The sequence below is a fragment of the Scyliorhinus torazame genome, chromosome X, assembly GCF_047496885.1.
Source record: "Scyliorhinus torazame isolate Kashiwa2021f chromosome X, sScyTor2.1, whole genome shotgun sequence".
In the NCBI taxonomy this organism is placed as follows: domain Eukaryota; kingdom Metazoa; phylum Chordata; class Chondrichthyes; order Carcharhiniformes; family Scyliorhinidae; genus Scyliorhinus; species Scyliorhinus torazame.
This window is the reverse complement of record NC_092738.1, coordinates 8,499,037-8,518,657: the sequence shown is the minus strand read 5'-3', so window position 1 is coordinate 8,518,657 and position 19,621 is coordinate 8,499,037. Positions and strand designations below refer to the sequence as shown.

The 19,621-nt window shown below is 49.0% G+C and overlaps 1 protein-coding gene across 1 annotated transcript in view; it reads right to left on the bottom strand.

Moving 5' to 3' along the window:
- The window catches only part of dazap2 (DAZ associated protein 2), a 103,852-nt gene extending 85,314 nt beyond the window's left edge, over positions 1-18,538 (bottom strand). The window contains exon 1 of the mRNA XM_072493983.1: positions 18,398-18,538. Coding sequence (XP_072350084.1) covers positions 18,398-18,410 — 13 coding nt within the window. The 5' untranslated portion in view covers positions 18,411-18,538. The remainder of the gene's footprint in view (positions 1-18,397) is intronic.
- Positions 18,539-19,621: the final 1,083 nt, after the last annotated feature.

Sequence of the window (19,621 nt, the reverse complement as noted above, 5' to 3'; positions counted from 1 at the left end):
TACAGCAGGCAGTGAAGAAGACAAATGGTATGCTGGCCTTCATAGTGAGCACAGTACGAAGTCTTACAACACCAGGTTAAAGTCCAACAGGTTTGTTTCGATGTCACACCTGTTGGACTTTAACCTGGTGTTGTAAGACTTCGTACTGTGCTCACCCCAGTCCAACGCCGGCATCTCCACTTCATAGTGAGAGAATTTGAGTACAGGAATAGAGATGTTTTACTGCAAATGTATAGGGCGTTATTGAGGCCTCCATAGAATCATAGAAGTTTACAGCATGGAAACAGGCCCTTCGGCCCAACCAGTCCATGCCGCCCAGTTTTTACCATTAAGCTAGTCCCAGTTGCCCGCACTTGGCTCATAACCCTCTATACCCATCTTACCCATGTAACTATCTAAATGTTTTTTAAAAGACAATTGTACCCGCCTCTACTACTACCTCTGGCAGCCCATTCCAGACACTCACTACCCTCTGAGTGAAGAAATTGCCTCTCTGGGCCCTTCTGAATCTCTCCCCTCTCACCTTAAACCTATGCCCTCTAGTTTTAGACTCCCCTACCTTTGGGAAAAGATGTTGACTATCTACCTTATCTATGCCCCTCATTATTTTATAGACCTCTATAAGATCACCCCTAAGCCTCCTACGCTCCAGGGAAAAAAGTCCCAGTCTATCCAGCCTCTCCTTATAACTCAAACCATCAAGTCCCGGCAACATCCTAGTAAATCTTTTCTGCACTCTTTCCAGTTTAATAATATCCTTTCTATAATAGGGTGACCAGAACTGCACACAGTATTCCAAGTGTGGCCGTACAAATGTCTTGTACAACTTCAACAAGACGTCCCAACTCCTATATTCAATGTTCTGACCAATGAAACCAAGCATGCCGAATGCCTTCTTCACCACCCTGTCCACCTGCGACTCCACCTTCAAGGAGCTATGAACCTGTACTCCTAGATCACTTTGTTCTATAACTCTCCCCAACGCCATACCATTAACTGAGTAGGTCCTGGCCTGATTCGATCTGCCAAAATGCATCACCTCACATTTATCTAAATTAAACTCCATCTGCCATTTGTCGGCCCACTGGCCTAATTGATCAAGATCCCGTTGAAATCCTAGATAACCTTCTTCACTATCCAGCCTTACTTGAGGAAGGATGTTCTTGCTATGGAGGGAGTGCAGCGAAGGTTTACCAGACTGATTCCTGGGATGGCGGGACTGTCATATGAGGAGAGACTAAATCATTTGGGATTATTTTCATTGGAGTTTAGAAGAGTGAGAGGGGATCTCACAGAAATTTACCACATTCTAACAGAATTAGACAGGGTAGATTCAGAAAGAATGTTCCTGATGGTGGGGGAGTACAGAACGAGGGGTCATAGTTTGAGGATAAGGGGTAACCTTTTAGGACTGAGGTGAGGAGAAATTTCTTCACCCAGAGAGCGGTGAATCTGTGGGATTCACTACCACAGAAAGTAGTTGAGGCCAAAACATTGTGTAATTTCCAGAAAAAATTCGATACAGCTCTTGGGGCTAAAGGAATCCAGGGATGTAGGGGGGAAGGCGGGATCAGGGTATTGAACTTGATGATCAGCAATGATCATAATGAATGACAGAGCGGGCTCGAAGGGCCGAATGGCCTCCTCCTGCTTGCATTCCCTATGTATGTTTCTCCCCCTCCCCACACACAGAGCCTGACGGCTCGCAGTACCAGGCCAGCACTGCCAGGTGGTGGCGCCAGGGTATCATCCTGCCCCGTCCCCAACCATCTGAGGGTCTCCAATGGCCTGGGAAACCCCCCACAGGTGCCGTGACGACTGGCCCACATTTGTGGACCAGCACTAAACGGCACCCTGGCGAGCTCTCCCAGGCATGGCCGCTGAGTCCCAGCTGCCCGATTCACCTGGCGCCCAGATATTTAAATGAGAAATTAGGCTGATTTAAATATTCAGTTCTGGATCACGCGAGGGTGAGATCCAGAGCAAGTTGCATCTGGCGCGAAGCCCGTTTTGGGGCTCGCGTGCAACACCTATTGCCCCTGGATGTGCACGAGGTGCAACAGAGGGTTGCTTATTATCTTCAAAAGTGAAACATTTGGAGTCCCTCGTTATGGAGGCAGAGAGTTAATGAGATTGTGCGACTCGGTGGATACAGATGTTTGGGTGGATTGCTGGGAAATCCATGGGATCTGACTTGGTTGCATCTGCCATTTATAATGCCTTGGGGTGTGTTCAACCACAGTTGCCTGTTAAATCCCATATACCTGATATTAATTCTGAAGTGTAAGATTGTTGATTGTTTTGTTTTTCGGACTTTGAACAAACAAAATAAGCTTTACAATATAAAAACCATGGGCCACATCGCACCCGACTCGGGAATAGACCAGCCCGCTAAGTCTCGCGAGAGGCCTCTGGTGAGATTGAACAGCCTGGTTACACCTCACGATCTGGATCCCGTCCATTTGCCTATTCAACTGTGAAGCCAGGCTCACGAGAATAGAGATACCCGAGGTGTGGGATCTAACGCTTGCACCGAGGAGACCCTGAGTGAGCACCGCTTAGCACTGGACACCAGCAATGTGAACCAGGTGTACCGGCACTTTTGGTGGGGGAGGGGGGGGCTATCAGGTGATCTAGGCCCCTGGGTGGTTGGGCTCTGGGCAGGGTGGTACCCAGGCACCCCAATGCCACCTGGGCACCATGACCCTCAACCTTTAAGAAGCATTTAGGTGAGCCACAGCATACAAGGTTAGGGATTAAAATAGGTGCTTAATAGCATGTGGGGCGCCTCCTGGACTATACCCCAGCTCCCTGATTATAGCCCTCATCCCAAACTAGTGCTGTAAATAAAAAGGGGGGGCTCCCTTGCCCCTGGCCTTGTGGAAAGCTGTCACCCAGCTCGAGTCGGAAAGAGGTGGTTCATCTCCAGGTAAGTAAGTCGGAGCAGAGTGGGTAACCCAACTCTGATTGCCGCTCTGACGTCACGAGCAAATATACTCCAACTGACTTGGCCCTGTCATTTTCTGGGTGCCTCGCCACACACAGGCCGTGTTAGAATATCTGGAGAGAACCTACATTGTTTCTCCTGATCAGAGTCACTTCCGCAGGAAAGCCATGCTTGCTACAAGATGAAAAGCACAAAGTAGCAAGGCTTTAACCCCTTGTATTGATGATAGACAAAGCTCAAGGAACACTGCACAAATCCAAGATTGCTGAAAATATATTTAATCTTTCAGTACGGTCGACTGCGGTAATGGTGTTGCATACCCATTCACCCCCGACCCCACGGCCCACCTCCCGGCCACCCCCCCACGACTTCCCCTGGCCGCGGCAGAAGCCCCCCAGCCTCTCACTCATGTCTGTTGCTCTCGCTCCAATGGAGACTCCTGCCAGGTCTTCAGCAACAGAGGCAGATGGAGCATGAGCAGCGAGAGTGAAGTCATAATCATGACTTTCTTCATGTAGCATCCTCCTTGTCCATGGGTACCTCCGATTAGATAGATAAGAATGGAAGCAGGTGAGAGCCGTCCCCAACCAGCTGGACGGCAGTGGAGAGGGTGTTGGAGGAGAATGGGGTGGTCAACACATGTTAAAGGCATGATGGAAAATACTAAGGCTGATATTGCAACACCTGATGATCCTGAAGGGTACTGACTTGTCGTATGAGGAACGGTTGAGGACTCTGGGTCTGTACTCGTTGGAGTTTAGAAGGATGAGGGGGGGATCTTTTTGAAACTTACAGGATACTGCGAGGCCTGGATAGAGTGGACGTGGAGAGGATGTTTCCACTTGTAGGAAAAACTAGCAGCAGAGGACACCATCTCAGAAGGAAGGGACGGTCCTTTAAAACAGAGATGAGGAGGAATTTCTTCAGCCAGAGGGCGGTGAATCTGTGGAACTCTTTGCTGCAGAAGGCTGTGGAGGCCAAATCACTGAGTGTCTTTAAGACAGAGATAGATAGGTTCTTGATTAATAAGGGGATCGGGGGTTATGGGGAGAAGGCAGGAGAATGGGGATGAGAAAAATATCAGCCATGATTGAATAGCGGAGCAGACTCGATGGGCCGAGTGGCCTAATTTTGCTCCTATGTCTAATAGTCTTATGGGAGAATCTAGAACTCTGGATCCCTGTTTAAAAATAAGGGGCTGCCCATTTATCATCGAATCAGTGCAGAAGGAGGCCATCCGACTCATTGAGTCTGCACTGACCCTCTGAAAGAGTACTCCACCCAAGCCCGCTCCCCCACCCTAACCCCGTAACCTAACCTGCATATCTTTGGACTGTGGGAGGAAACTGGAGCACCCGGAGGAAACCCAGTCAGTAAGGCTGGAACTGAACCCAGGTCCCTGGCATTGTGCCACCATACCACCTATGGAGATGGCAGACTTTTTCTCTCAAGTCTCAAACTCCCTTCCTCAAAAGGCAGTGGAAATAGAATCTTTGATTTATTTTTGAAAGTTGAACCAGATGTTTTTTGGGGGGGGGGGCAGCAGGAATGTGGGGTTGAGATTTCACTCCGATCCATACAGCTGAGGGTGGATAGGTCGAACCCCAGGTCGATGGGTAGGGTAAGAATGGCAAGGGAGCGGGGAGGGGGGGGCGATTTATAGAACATAGAACAGTACAGCACAGCACAGTACAGGCCCTTCGGCCCTCGATGTTGTGCCGACCATTTATCCTAATCCAAGATCAACCTAACCTACATTTACTGCTGTCCATGTGCCTGTCTAAGAGTCGCTTAAATGACCCGAATGACTCTGACTCCACCCCCTCTGCTGGCAGTGCATTCCACACACCCACCACTCTCTGTGTAAAGAACCTCTGACATCTCCCCTATACCTTCCTCCAATCACCTTAAAATTATGTCCCCTCGTGACAGCCATTTCCACCCTAGGGAAAAGTCTCTGGCTATCCACTCTATCCATGCCTCTCATCACCTTGTCCACCTCTATCAAGTCACTTCTCTGCCTTCTTCGCTCCAGTGAGAAAAGCACTCGCTCCCTCAACCATTCTTCATAAGACATGCCCTCCAGTCCAGGCAGCATCCTGGTAAATCTCCTCTGTACCCTCTCCAAAGCATCCACATCCTTCCTATAATGAGGCGACCAGAACTGGACACAATATTCCAAGTGTGGTCCAACCAGGGTTTTATAAAGCTGCAGAGTTTATGGATTTGATAGGTATGACGGATCCCTGGCGTTTTCAGAACCCAGGGGGAAGGGAGTATTCCTTCTTTTCACACGTCTATAAGGTGTATTCGAAGACTGATTACTTTGTAGTGAGTCGGGAGATTTTGTTTGGGGTGAAGGGGGCAGTGTATGCGGGAATAGTGATCTCGGACGATGTGCCCCACTGGCTGGAGATTTGGTTTAGAGCGAGACGAGACCAGAGGCCGGGGTGGAGGTTTGACTCGGGGTTGTTGGAGGTTTTTGTGATAAGGTGCAGGCGGTATGTGGAGTTGAATCAGAATGGGGAGGTGTCGGCGGCCATTTTTTGGGAAGCACTGAAGGCAGTGGTCCGGGGAAAATTATTTTGTTTAAGGCTGGTGCGGATAGGGAAAGGAGGGAGGAACATGACCGTCTACTGAGTGAGATAGTGGAGGTGGACAGGGGGTATTCGAGGGTCCCCACTGCGGAGGGATTGGCGAGGAAGAAAAAGTTGCCGGGGCAGTTTGATAGGCTGACAACGGGGAGGGCAGTAGAACAATTGCGTAGGGCAAGAGGGGGGCAGTACGAGTATGGGGAGAAGGCGAGTCGCATACTGGCGCACCAGCTGCGGAGGCAGGCCGCGCCCACGGAAATATTGAAGGTGCGGACTGGGGCTGGGGATGTGGTGTCAGAGGCAGGGAAGATAAATGAGGCGTTTAGGGAGTACCGCTAGGGACTTTACGAGGCAGACCCGGGTGGGAGAGGAGGGGGACATGGAGCTGGAATTTCCCCAGGTGGAGGAAGCAAAGAGGCAGGCGTTGGAGGAGCCCCTGGGGCTGAGGGAGGTGCTGGACAGTATCAGGGGTGTGAAATCAGGGAAGGACCCTGGGCCGGATGGGTACCCGGCAGAATTTTATAAGGAATTTGCGGCGGACCTGGCACCACATCTATTGGGGGCGTTTAATGAAGCACTGGAGAAGGGGGAGTTGCCGGAGACGATGACGCAGGCAGTAATCACACTAATCCCCAAAAAAGGGAAGGATCCAGTGGAATGTGGGTCGGATAGACCCGTATCACTATTGAACACGGATGTGAAAGTATCGGCTAAGTTGTTGGTGGGGAGGCTGGAGGATTGTGCCGGGGGTGGTTGCAAAAGATCAAACAGGCTTCGTGAAGGGCAGGCAGCTTGCGAGTTATATAAGACGGCTGTTGAATGTGGCGATGAATCCGTCGGGGGCTCTGGTACCGGAGGTGGTGGTATCCATGGATGCGGAGAAGGCATTTGATCGGGTGGAGTGGCAGTACTTGTTTGAGGTTTTGGGAAGGCTTGGGTTTGGGCCGAGATTTGTGGCACGGGGGCGATCGCTGTATGTGGCACCAAGGGCGAGGGTGAGGACGAATGGTATGAGTTTGCGGAGCTTTCACTTACACAGAGGAAGGGGTGCCCGCTGTCGCCGTGACTGTTTGCGTTGGCCAGAGAGCCGTTGACGATGGCTCTTAGAGGGTCGGCGGAGTGGCAGGCGATTATGAGGGGACAGAGGGAGCATCGGGTGTCGCTCGATGCTGATGACCTGTTGCTGTATGTTTCTGATCCGCTGGAGAGTATGGGATAGATTATGGGCCTGTTGGGGAGGTATGGAGGGTTCTCGGGAAACAAGCTGAATGTAGGGAACAACGAGGTATTCCCGGTGAATGAGTTGGCACAGCGTCCTAACTGAATGTAGGGAAAAGCGAGATATTCCCGGTGAATGAGTTGGCACAACGGGCTAATTTAGGGGGGATGCCATTTCTGGTAGCGAGGGATAGGTTTAGGTACTTGGGGATTCAGGTAGCGAGGCAATGGACGGGGCTCCATAAGTGGAACTTAACGAAGCTGGTGGAGGAGGCCAGGGAGGATCTTTTAGAGGTGGGATACACTGTACTGAACGCTGGCGGGGAGGGTCCAAGTGGTGAAAATGAACATTCTGCCGAGGTTCTTGTTTATCTTTCAGGCTCTCCCGATCTTCATACCAAAGGCTTTTTTTCAGAAATTGGACATGATAATTTCAGGCTTTGTATGGCTGAGGAAGGTGCCGAGGGTGGGGAGGACCCTGCTACAGAGGCAGAGGGGGGGGTTGGCGTTGCCCAACTTGCTTCATTGTTATTGGGCGGCGAAAGGGGATAGGGTGCGGCGATGGTGGGAAGGAGAAGGGGTAGAGTGGGTTAGGATGGAGGAGGAATCTTGTAAGGGGTCTAGTTTGAGGGCTATGGCGACGGCAGCATTGCCAATGGCTCCGAGTAGGTATTCCGGGAGCCCAGTGGTGCAGTCCACGGTGAAGATATGGAATCAGCTGAGGAGGCATTTTAGGGTGGAAGGGATGTCGGTGCTAACGCCGCTGTGCGAGAATCATAAGAACTAGGAGCAGGAGTCGGCCATCTGGCCCCTCGAGCCTGCTCCACCATTCAATGAGATCATGGCTGATCTTTTGTGGACTCAGCTCCACTTTCCGGCCCGAACACCATAACCCTTAATCCCTTTATTCTTCAAAAACTATCTTTATCTTAATAACATTTAATGAAGGAGCCTCAACTGCTTCACTGGGCAAGGAATTCCATAGATTCACAACCCTTTGGGTGAAGAAGTTCCTCCGAAGGCCACATTTGGAATACTGCGTGCAGTTCTGGTCGCCACATTACCAGAAGGATGTGGATGCTTTAGAGAGGGTGCAGAGGAGGGTCACCAGGATGTTGCCTGGTATGGAGGGTGCTAGCTATGAAGTAAGGTTGAGTAGATTAGGATTGTTTTCGTTGGAAAGACGGAGGTTGAGGGGGGACCTGATTGAGGTCCACAAAATTATGAGAGGTATGGACAGGGTGGACAGGAACAAGCTTTTTCCAAGAGTGGGGGTGTCAATTACAAGGGGTCACGATTTCAAGGTGAGAGGGGGAAACTTTAAGGGAGATGTGCGTGCAAAGTTTTTTACGCAGAGGGTGGTGGGTGCCTGGAACGCTTTGCCAACGGAGGTGGTAGAGGCGGGCACGATAGCATCATTTAAGATGCATCTAGACAGATATATGAACGGGCGGGAAACAGAGGGAAGTAGATCCTTGGAAAATAGGTGACAGGTTTAGATAAAGGATCTGGATCGGCGCAGGCTGGGAGGGCCGAAGGGCCTGTTCCTGTGCTGTAATTTTCTTTGCTCTTAAGCGCAGTCCTAAATCTACTTCCCCTTATTTTGAGGCTATGCCCCCTACTTCTGCTTTCACCCGCCAGTGGAAACAACCTGCCCGCAGCTATCCTATCTATTCCCTTCATAAGTTTATACGTTTCTATAAGATTCCCCCCCCCCCCCCCCCCCCGCCCTCCGCATCCTTCTAAATTCCAATGAGTACAGTCCCAGTCTACGCAACCTCTCCTTGTAATCCAACCCCTTCAGCTCGGGGATTAACCTAGTGAATCTCCTCTGCACACCCTCCAGTGCCAGTACGTCCTTTCTCAAGTAAGGAGACCAAAACTGAACACAATACTCCAGGTGTGGCCTCACGAACACCTTGTACAATTGCAGCATAACCTCCCTAGTCTTAAACTCCATCCCTCTAGCAATGAAGGACAAAACTCCATTTGCCTTCTTAATCACCTGTTTCACCTGTCAACCAATCTTTTGCGACTCATGCACTAGCACACCCAGGTCTCTCTGCACAGCAGCATGTTTTAATGTTTTATCATTTAAATAATAATCCCTTTTGCTGTTATTCCTACCAAAATGGATAACCTCACATTTGTCAACATTGTATTCCATCTGCCAGACCCTAACCCATTCACTTAACCTATCCAAATCCCTCTGCAGACTTCCAGTATCCTCTGCACTTTTTGCTTTACCACTTATCTTAGTGCCGTCTGCAAACTTGGACACATTGCCCTTGGTCCCCAACTCCAAATCATCTATGTAAATTGTGAACAGTTGTGGGCCCAACACTGATCCCTGAGGGACACCACTAGCTACTGATTGCCAACCAGAGAAACACCCATTAATCCCCACTCTTTGCTTTCTATTAATTAACCAATCCTCTATCCATGCTACTACTTTCCCCTTAATGCCATGCATCTTTATCTTTATCTGGCCCCTCGAGCCTGCTCCGCCATTTAATGAGATCATGGCTGATCTTATGCAGCAACCTTTTGTGTGGCACCTTGTCAAACGCTTTCTGGAAATCCAGATATACCACATCCATTGGCTCCCCGTTATCTACCACACTGGTAATGTCCTCAAAAAATTCCACCAAATTAGTTAGGCACGACCTGCCCTTTATGAACCCATGCTGCGTCTGCCCAATGGGACAATTTCCATCCAGATGCCTCGCTATTTCTTCCTTGATGATAGATTCCAGCATCTTCCCTACTACCGAAGTTAAGCTCACTGGCCTATAATTACCCACTTTCTGCTTACCTCCTTTTTTAAACAGTGGTGTCACGTTTGCTAATTTCCAATCCGCCGGGACCACCCCAGAGTCTAGTGAATTTTGGTAAATTATCACTAGTGCATTTGCAATTTCCCTAGCCATCTCTTTTAGCACCCTGGGTGCATTCCATCAGGTCCAGGAGACTTGTCTACCTTTAGCCCCATTAGCTTGCCCATCACTACCTCCTTGGTGATAACAATCATCTCAAGGTCCTCACCTGTCATAGCCTCATTTCCATCAGACACTGGCATGTTATTTGTGTCTTCCACTGTGAAGACCAACCCAAAAAACCTGTTCAGTTCCTCAGCCATTTCCTCATCTCCCATTATTAAATCTCCCTCCTCATCCTCTAAAGGACCAATATTTACCTTAGCCACTCTTTTTTGTTTTATATATTTGCAGAAACTTTTACAATCTGTTTTTATATTCTGAGCAAGTTTACCCTCGTAATCTATCTTACTCTTCTTTATAGCTTTTTTAGTAGCTTTCTGTTGCCCTCGAAAGATTTCCCAGTCCTCTAGTCTCTCACTAATCTTTGCCACTTTGTATGCTTTTTCCTTCAATTTGATACACTCCCTTATTTCCTTAGATATCCACGGTCGATTTTCCCTCTTTCTACTGTCCTTCCTTTTTGTTGGTATAAACCTTTGCTGAGCACTGTGAAAAATCGCTTGGAAGGTTCTCCACTGTTCCTCAACTGTTCCACCATAAAGTCTTTGCTCCCAGTCTACCTTAGCTAGCTCTTCTCTCATCCCATTGTAATCTCCTTTGTTTAAGCACAAAACACTAGTGTTTGATTTTACCTTCTCACCCTCCATCTGTATTTTAAATTCCATCACATTGTGATCGCTCCTTCCGAGAGGATCCCTAACTATGAGATCCTGAATCAATCCTGTCTCATTACACAGGACCAGATCTAGGACCGCTTGGTCCCTCGTAGGTTCCATTACATACTGTTCGAGGAAACTATCGCGGATACATTCTATAAACTCCTCCTCAAGGCTGCCTTGACTGACCTGGTTAAACCAATCGACATGTAGATTAAAATCCCCCATGATAACTGCTGTACCATTTCTACATGCATCAGTTATTTCTTTGTTTATTGCCTGCCCACCATAATGTTACTATTTGGTGGCCTATAGACTACTATCAGTGACTTTTTCGCCTTACTATTCCGGATTTCCAACCAAATGTATTCAACCTTATCCTCCATAGCACCGATGTCAACCCTTACTATTGCCCAGATGTCATCCTTAAATAACAGAGCTACACCACGTCCCTTACCATCCACTCTGTCCTTCCGAATAGTACGATACCCTTGGATATTTAACTCCCAGTCGTGACCATCCTTTAATCATGGGGGTGGATGGATGGTGTATATAGGAGGTGGAGGGAAGTGGGGCTGGTCAAGGTGACGGATTTGTATTTGGAGGAAGGTGGAGCTAAGGGAGAGGGTAGAGCTGCCAAGGGGGCGTGAGTTCAGGTATCTGCAGGTTAGGGACTTTGCGCAAAAGGTCTGGAGGGGGTTCCCTCGGTTGCCTGGATACACCCTGCTGGAGCGACTGCTGTTTCCAGATGTGGAAGGGAAGGGAAGAATTGGGGTTATATCCAAGTGGCTGGAGGAGCAGAGAGACGAGCGGGTGGTGAAGATTAAGGAGAAATTGGAAGCAAAGTTGGGAATGGAGATCAATTGGGGAGTATGGAGTGAGGCACTGTGAAGGGTAAACGGGACCTCCTCTTGTGCAAGGATGAGCCTGATACAGTTTAAGGTGGTGCACAGGATGCATGTGACTCGGGCGAGAATGAGTGGGTTCTTTCAGGGGGTAGCAGATGAGTGTGAGAGGTGTAGGTGGGGGCCAGCGAATCACGCGCACATGTTTTGGTGTTGTGAAAAAGTGGGAATATTCTGGGCGGGAGTGCTCGCGGTCTTAGCCAGGATATTGGAGGAGGGAGTGGAGCCGGACCCTTTGGTGGCGATATTTGGGGTTTCAGAGAAGCCGGAGCTCATGGAGAGGAGGAAGGCCGATGTCATGGCCTTCGCCTCTCTGATTGCACGGCGACAAATTTTACTGGAGTGGCGGTCGGCATCGCCACCGGGGGGTAGCGGTTTGGTTGGGTGACCTGTACGGCTTCCTGCGGTTAGAGAAGATAAAGTATGAGGTAAGGGGCTCAGCAGGGGAGTTTGAGAAAAGGTGGGGGGGGGGTGTTTGTGACCGTGTTTATGGGGCTGTTCGTCGCGGGGCGGGAAACATTTGTACAGACTGTCTAGTTGCTTGCTGGGAGGTTTTCCGGGGTGTTGTGTGTTGTAACCTGTTTTGATACATGTTTGTCATAAAATACATTTTAAAAAAAAGATTTCACTCCGATCGGCCACAATCTTATTGAATGGTGGAACAGATTCGATTGGCCTACACCTGCACCTAATTAATCTGCACGCTGACTAGAGTTGAACTTTCTTTCTATCTTTTTTCTAGTGTTGTACTTTGCCCTTTTTAATATGTGAACAGGGTTAACGGTAGAGTTCTTGGCAATGTGGAGGAGCAGAGAGATCTTGGGATCTATGTTCATACATCTTTGAAAGTTGCCACTCAAGTGGATAGAGCTGTGAAGAAGGCCTATGGTGTGCTCGCGTTCATTAACAGAGGGATTGAATTTAAGCGCCGTGAGGTGATGATGCAGCTGTACAAAACTTTGGTAAGGCCACATTTGGAGTATTGTGTACAGTTCTGGTTGCCTCATTTTAGGAAGGATGTGGAAGCTTTGGAAAAAGTGCAAAGGAGATTTACCAGGATGTTGCCTGGAATGGAGAGTAGGTCTTACGAGGAAAGGTTGAGGGTGCTAGGCCTTTTCTCATTAGAACGGAGAAGGATGAGGGGCGACTTGATAGAGGTTTATAAGATGATCAGGGGAATAGATAGAGTAGACAGTCAGAGACTTTTTCCCCGGGTGGAACAAACCAATACAAGGGGACATAAATTTAAGGTGAATGGTGGAAGATATAGGGGGAGATGCCAGAGGGAGGTTCTTTACCCAGAGAGTAGTGGGGGCATGGAATGCACTGCCTGTGGAAGTAGTTGAGTCGGAAACATTAGGGACCTTCAAGCGGCTATTGGATAGGTACATGGATTACGGTAGAATGCTGGGGTGTAGATTTATTTGTTCTTAATCTAGGACAAAAGTTCGGCACAACATCGTGGGCCGAAGGGCCTGTTCTGTGCTGTATTTTTCTATGTTCTATGTTCTAAGTCCTCGGTCTTCAGAAATTCCCCTGCTACAGTGCTATGGGCTCAGAGGAGAACAGTTTGTAAATTTTAAACTCGAACAATCAGATTCAATTTTATTAAACCTTTCTTTTTATTCATTGCTATTCCACGGTTTCTAATGTGTATCTCGTCGACACTTTTTAACATTGCAATTGTCCTCTTCTATTGCTTAGCTGTATCTTGGGAGGTTACAACAAAGGGAAACTTCATGATGTTGCCTGGTATGGAGGGAAAATCTTATGAGGAAAGGCTGATGGACTTGAGGTTGTTTTCGTTGGAGAGAAGAAGGTTAAGAGGAGACTTAATAGAGGCATACAAAATGATCAGGGGGTTGGATAGGGTGGACCGTGAGAGCCTTCTCCCGCGGATGGAAATGGCTGGCACGAGGGGACATAGCTTTAAACTGAGGGGTAATAGATATAGGACAGAGGTCAGAGGTAGGTTCTTTACGCAAAGAGTAGTGAGGCCGTGGAATGCCCTACCTGCTACAGTAGTGAACTCGCCAACATTGAGGGCATTTAAAAGTTTATTGGATAAACATATGGATGATAATGGCATAGTGTAGGTTAGATGGCTTTTGTTTCGGTGCAACATCGTGGGCCGAAGGGCCTGTACTGCGCTGTATTGTTCTATGTTCTATGTTCTATGAAGTCTGGATGCTAATTGTCTGGTGCAGATCATCAGGATGGACAGCGCCAGTATTCCCAGATCCGGGATCACATGCAGCAATGAGAAGGGTGATGTCCCAACAGTCTGGGGGGGGGGGCAGGTTTAAATTCTTTCTGTACTGCACAACCAATTTCATTTATTAAAGATCCAGTTTACCATTTTGCCGCAGGTAGCACTCAATCACGCTGAGCATTGAAACATTACTTCCTGCTCCTGTTGTGACCTTGGCATTTCTCGCAGCAGTCATCCCTCTAGCCTGAGTGAGATGGGTAGATTATTTAAAATCCATCTCTGGCCACTAGGGGGCAGTTTTGTGCTGTGAAACGACAAAACAACTCGGTGGAGAAAACACCACCCCAGTTTCACAGCTGCCATCACAGCCTGTGTGAAGAGTGGAAAATGTTTATCGTTTCCATCTGGTTTTGATCAAAACCCCGGTCACAAATCCAAAAAAGGGAAAGTTTGCAAATCCAGTGCACCCACATTTCCTTCACTCCTAAAGCCTCCTTCAAAAAATAACACCTCCCTTTTGGCCATAGATTCCTTCTCTCTTCAACGTCTCTGAGCCTAAGGCCTAAAAGCTGGTACCACATTTTAACAGCTCCTTGCTGATCAAATGCTGAAGAAACCTTCTCAGAATTGGTGGAATTTAGTCTCCCTTGGCCTGGATTATCTGTACCTTCGCCACTGTTCCCACTTTCCATCCTTCTAAAATTCCAAAAACACAATAATTTTTTTTATCATAGAATTTACAGTGCAGAAGGAGGCCATTCGGCCCATCGAGTCTGCACCAGCTCTTGGAAAGAGCACCCTACCCAAGGTCAACACCTCCACCCTATCCCCATAACCCAGCAACCCCACCCAACACTAAGGGCAATTTTGGACACTAAGGGCAATTTATCACGGCCAATCCACCTAACCTGCACATCTTTGGACTGTGGGAGGAAACCGGAGCACCCGGAGGAAACCCACGCACACACGGGGAGGATGTGCAGACTCCACACAGACAGTGACCCAAGCCGGGAATCAAACCTGGGACCCTGGAGCTGTGAAGCAATTGTGCTAACCACCATGCTACCGTGCTGCCCCCAAATTAATATGTATTCTTCTGCCCTACTGTGTTTAACCTGGGCAGCAACAGCTGTACGCAAGGGATGGCATAAGACAGACTTGAGTCCTTCAATCTGTTTGAGATTTTGGTGAATTTGACTGCAGAAGTTACTGTGAAAAGCCCCTAGTCGCCACATTCCGGCGCCTGTTCGGGTCAGAGGGAGAATTCAGAATGTCCAATTCATCTAACAGCACGTCTTTCGGAACTTGAGGAAACCGGAGCGCCCGGAGGAAACCCACGCAGACACGGGGAGGACGTGCAGACTCCGCACAGACAGTGACCCAGCGGAGAATCGAACCTGGGACCCTGGCGCTGTGAAGCAACAGTGCTAACCACTGTGCTACTGTGCTGCCCGTTCTCCATAACCCTTCAACCCATTACTAATTAAAAGCCCGTTTCCCTGCTCCTAAATCAGCATTCACCACACTCTGGGGGAGTGAATTCCACAGATTCACGACCCTTTGAAAGAAGACATTTCTCCTCACCTGTTTTATGGCCTCTCATTCTAGATTGTCCCACAAGAGGAAACATCTGCTCTACATCCATTTTGTCAATACCTTTTTATCATATATAATGAGCAAAGTCAAAGCTTTCAGCTGGCTGGACTGATATCTATCAGATAGGAAGATGGCTGTTGGAAGCCAATCATCTAAATCACTTGTCATCATTGCTCCTCTGAAACTGACACAAAACCTCTGGAGACTGTGCAGACACAGTTAAACAGAAATCCAGAAGTTGTTGTCCACAAAATGTTACCTTGCAGATAGCAAAAGAGTGAAGGTATTCCGTTTTACTTCCTTCTTTGCTCTTGGTGAGAATACTTCAATTTGATTGGTTGCTTACCCTGTTTGCTGACATCACTGTCATTAAAAGCCTGGAAATCTCATCGACTTTGCATCAGATCCAAACTGACATAAAGAAAAGGTAATATCCATGGCACAGAGGTTACCTTGATCTCTGTGGGCAGCTTTCAAGGTTTATTTCAGTTCGCTGGACAGCTGGTCTGTGATGCAGAGGGAAACCAGCAGCGTGGGTTCAATTCCCGTACCGGCTGAGGTTATTCATGAGGGCCCTTGCCTTCTCCACCTTGCCCCTCGCCCGAGCTGTGGTGATCCTCAGGTTAAATTAGAAGAGGATTTGCAGACTGGAAACTCAAACGAAACCTCACATCAAAACCTTTGAACATAAGCATCAACTTCCAGAGTATTAGAAGTTGGGAAAGTGAAACCGAATACGATAGCAGAATTAGATGGGAGTCGGCCAATTTATTGTAACCAGCCCATCATTGGATTTTGACCGTGGAAGGAAGAAGCACTGATCACAGTGGGGAGAAACCACACACATGCCCGGTGTGTGGGCAGGATTTCAACCAATCATCTGCCTTTTTGGAACAGAACGATGACACAGTGATTAGCACTGTTGCTTCACAGCTCCAGGGTCCCAGGTTCGATTCCGGCTTGGGTCACTGTCTGTGCGGAGTCTGCACATCCTCCCAGTGTCTGCGTGGGTTTCCTCCGGGTGCTCCGGTTTCCTCCCACAAGCCCCGAAAGACGTGCTGTTAGGTGAATTGGACATTCTGAATTCCCCCTCCGTATACCCAAACATTGCGGTGTTAATGTAAGCCTACTTGTGACACTAATAAATATTATTTCAAAAATCACCACCAGTCAGCTGTCCCCCTCAAAGGGGAATGCAGCCGATGGTGACTGGGCATTACAACAGACACCACAATCTAATCCTACCCATTGGTCAGGATGTGAAAAGCACAAGATAAATGCAAGTTCTTTCCATGTAGGCATTAATGATTTTTTTTTTTAAACACCAGCAGGCTGAGCTGGATAGCCACAAGGGACACAGATTAACAGCACCCCAGTGAAATCTCCCAGCATTCTCAGCAACAAATCATTTCTCATATCAACTCTTTTTCAACTGGTATTCAGACTGTCAGACAGGATGCTCTTGGAAACATAATCCAACTTGTCAATCTGACATTAGATCAAACATTAGATCAAATTTGCAATAATCAGTCAGCAAATAGTGCCTTTCACATAATAAAAAGTCACTTTCATACATCAGTGAGCGTGTGTGTAAGACTGGGCCCACTCTGTGTCAGATTGCAGACTCCAGTGGGAGCTAACAGCAAAATGTGGGAAGATTCCACACTCCTTCCACAGTCACAGCCTGGGATCACCTTCCTTCCCCAGTCACAGCCTGGGATCACCTTCCTTCCCCAGTCACAGCCTGGGATCACCTTCCTTCCCCAGTCACAGCCTGGGATCACCTTCCTTCCCCAGTCACAGCCTGGGATCACCTTCCTTCCCCAGTCACAGCCTGGGATCACCTTCCTTCCCCAGTCACAGGCTGGGATCACCTTCCTTCCCCAGTCACAGCCTGGGATCACCTTCCTTCCCCAGTCACAGCCTGGGATCACCTTCCTTCCACAGTCACAGCCTGGGATCACCTTCCTTCCCCAGTCACAGGCTGGGATCACCTTCCTTCCCCAGTCACAGCCTGGGATCACCTTCCTTCCCCAGTCACAGCCTGGGATCACCTTCCTTCCCCAGTCACAGCCTGGGATCACCTTCCTTCCCCAGTCACAGCCTGGGATCACCTTCCTTCCCCAGTCACAGCCTGGGATCACCTTCCTTCCCCAGTCACAGCCTGGGATCACCTTCCTTCCCCAGTCACAGGCTGGGATCACCTTCCTTCCCCAGTCAAGCCTGGGATCACCTTCCTTCCCCAGTCACAGCCTGGGATCACCTTCCTTCCCCAGTCACAGCCTGGGATCACCTTCCTTCCCCAGTCACAGCCTGGGATCACCTTCCTTCCCCAGTCACAGGCTGGGATCACCTTCCTTCCCCAGTCACAGGCTGGGATCACCTTCCTTCCCCAGTCACAGCCTGGGATCACCTTCCTTCCCCAGTCACAGCCTGGGATCACCTTCCTTCCCCAGTCACAGGCTGGGATCACCTTCCTTCCCCAGTCACAGGCTGGGATCACCTTCCTTCCCCAGTCACAGGCTGGGATCACCTTCCTTCCCCAGTCACAGGCTGGGATCACCTTCCTTCCCCAGTCACAGGCTGGGATCACCTTCCTTCCCCAGTCACAGGCTGGGATCACCTTCCTTCCCCAGTCACAGCCTGGGATCACCTTCCTTCCCCAGTCACAGGCTGGGATCACCTTCCTTCCCCAGTCACAGGCTGGGATCACCTTCCTTCCCCAGTCACAGGCTGGGATCACCTTCCTTCCCCAGTCACAGCCTGGGATCACCTTCCTTCCCCAGTCACAGGCTGGGATCACCTTCCTTCCCCAGTCACAGGCTGGGATCACCTTCCTTCCCCAGTCACAGCCTGGGATCACCTTCCTTCCCCAGTCACAGGCTGGGATCACCTTCCTTCCCCAGTCACAGCCTGGGATCACCTTCCTTCCCCAGTCACAGGCTGGGATCACCTTCCTTCCCCAGTCACAGGCTGGGATCACCTTCCTTCCCCAGTCACAGCCTGGGATCACCTTCCTTCCCCAGTCACAGCCTGGGATCACCTTCCTTCCCCAGTCACAGGCTGGGATCACCTTCCTTCCCCGTGGCCTAGCTAACAGAGGCTGGAACATCCCCTCCCTTTCTGTTTGTAGAATGTCCCTCAAAAAGGGGTTGAGAGAGGCAAAAAAAACAACCGATCTCCAAATTAAATTCGACCAATTTAGCAGCGTTGATGCCCATTGGGATGTGTGTGGATGTTGAAGGCAGTGTGAGCAGAGGCCTTGCTTACCTTTCTTACTCATGTTGCTGCTGCTGCTTGCAAGCTGCCACTGGTCTGGATCCTCAGCCCCACTTCCTGCTCAGGAGGACGTTCCAGCGTCTCTCTGTCACTCAAAGAAACGCAATGCAGACGCTTTAAAGAGGAAATGCTTCAGTTTAAAATCATTCAACATCACCATTTTCTTCTGAGGTGGGAGGGAAGTTATTTTGCTTACTCATTGGAACAGGTCCATGAACATCACACAGGCAGAACGTTTCCACATTTGAGTTTTAAGTTTCTACCTGAAGTGGATCAAACCACTTTGGGGAACTTTGCTGGCTGCTTTCCCACACCATTCCCAATGAACTGCATTTGTGATGGGAGGGAGCAAAAATCCACTTTACCCAGAGAGTAGTGGGGGCATGGAATGCACTGCCTGTGGAAGTAGTTGAGTCGGAAACATTAGGGACCTTCAAGCAGCTATTGGATAGGTACATGGATTACGGGAAAATGATATAGTGTAGATTTATTTGTTCTTAAGGGCAGCACGGTAGCATTGTGGATAGCACAATTGCTTCACAGCTCCAGGGTCCCTGGTTCGATTCCCGGCTTGGGTCACTGTCTGTGCGGAGTCTGCACATCCTCCCAGTGTCTGCGTGGGTTTCCTCCGGGTGCTCCGGTTTCCTCCCACAGTCCAAAGATGTGCAGGTTAGGTGGATTGGCCATGCTAAATTGCCCTTAGTGTCCAAAATTGCCCTTAGTGTTGGGTGGGGTTACTGGGTTATGGGGATAGGGTGGAGGTGTGGGCTTGGATAGGGTGCTCTTTCCAAGAGCCGGTGCAGACTCCATGGGCCAAATGGCCTCCTTCTGCACTGTAAATTCTGTGATTCTTTACTAATACTAATTTCCTTTAGCTCCTCACTAAAACCTGTGCTTCTCGGAACTTCCGATACATTATTCATGTCTTCCTTTGTGAAGACAGAAGCAAAGTACAAATTTAGTTCCTCCGCCATTTCTTTGTTCCCTGTTACGAATTCCCCTGTTCCTGACCGTAAGGGGCCTGCGTTCGTTTTTATCAATCTTTTTCTCATTACATACCTATAGAAACTATGTTTCCCACTAGTTTACTTTCAAATTGTAGTTTCCCCTTCTTAATCAATCCCTTGGTCTGCCTCTGCTGAATTTTAAACTGTTCCCAATCCTCGGGAATCAATAAGCTTTAAACAGGCTTCTACTTGTAGGCACTTGCAGCTG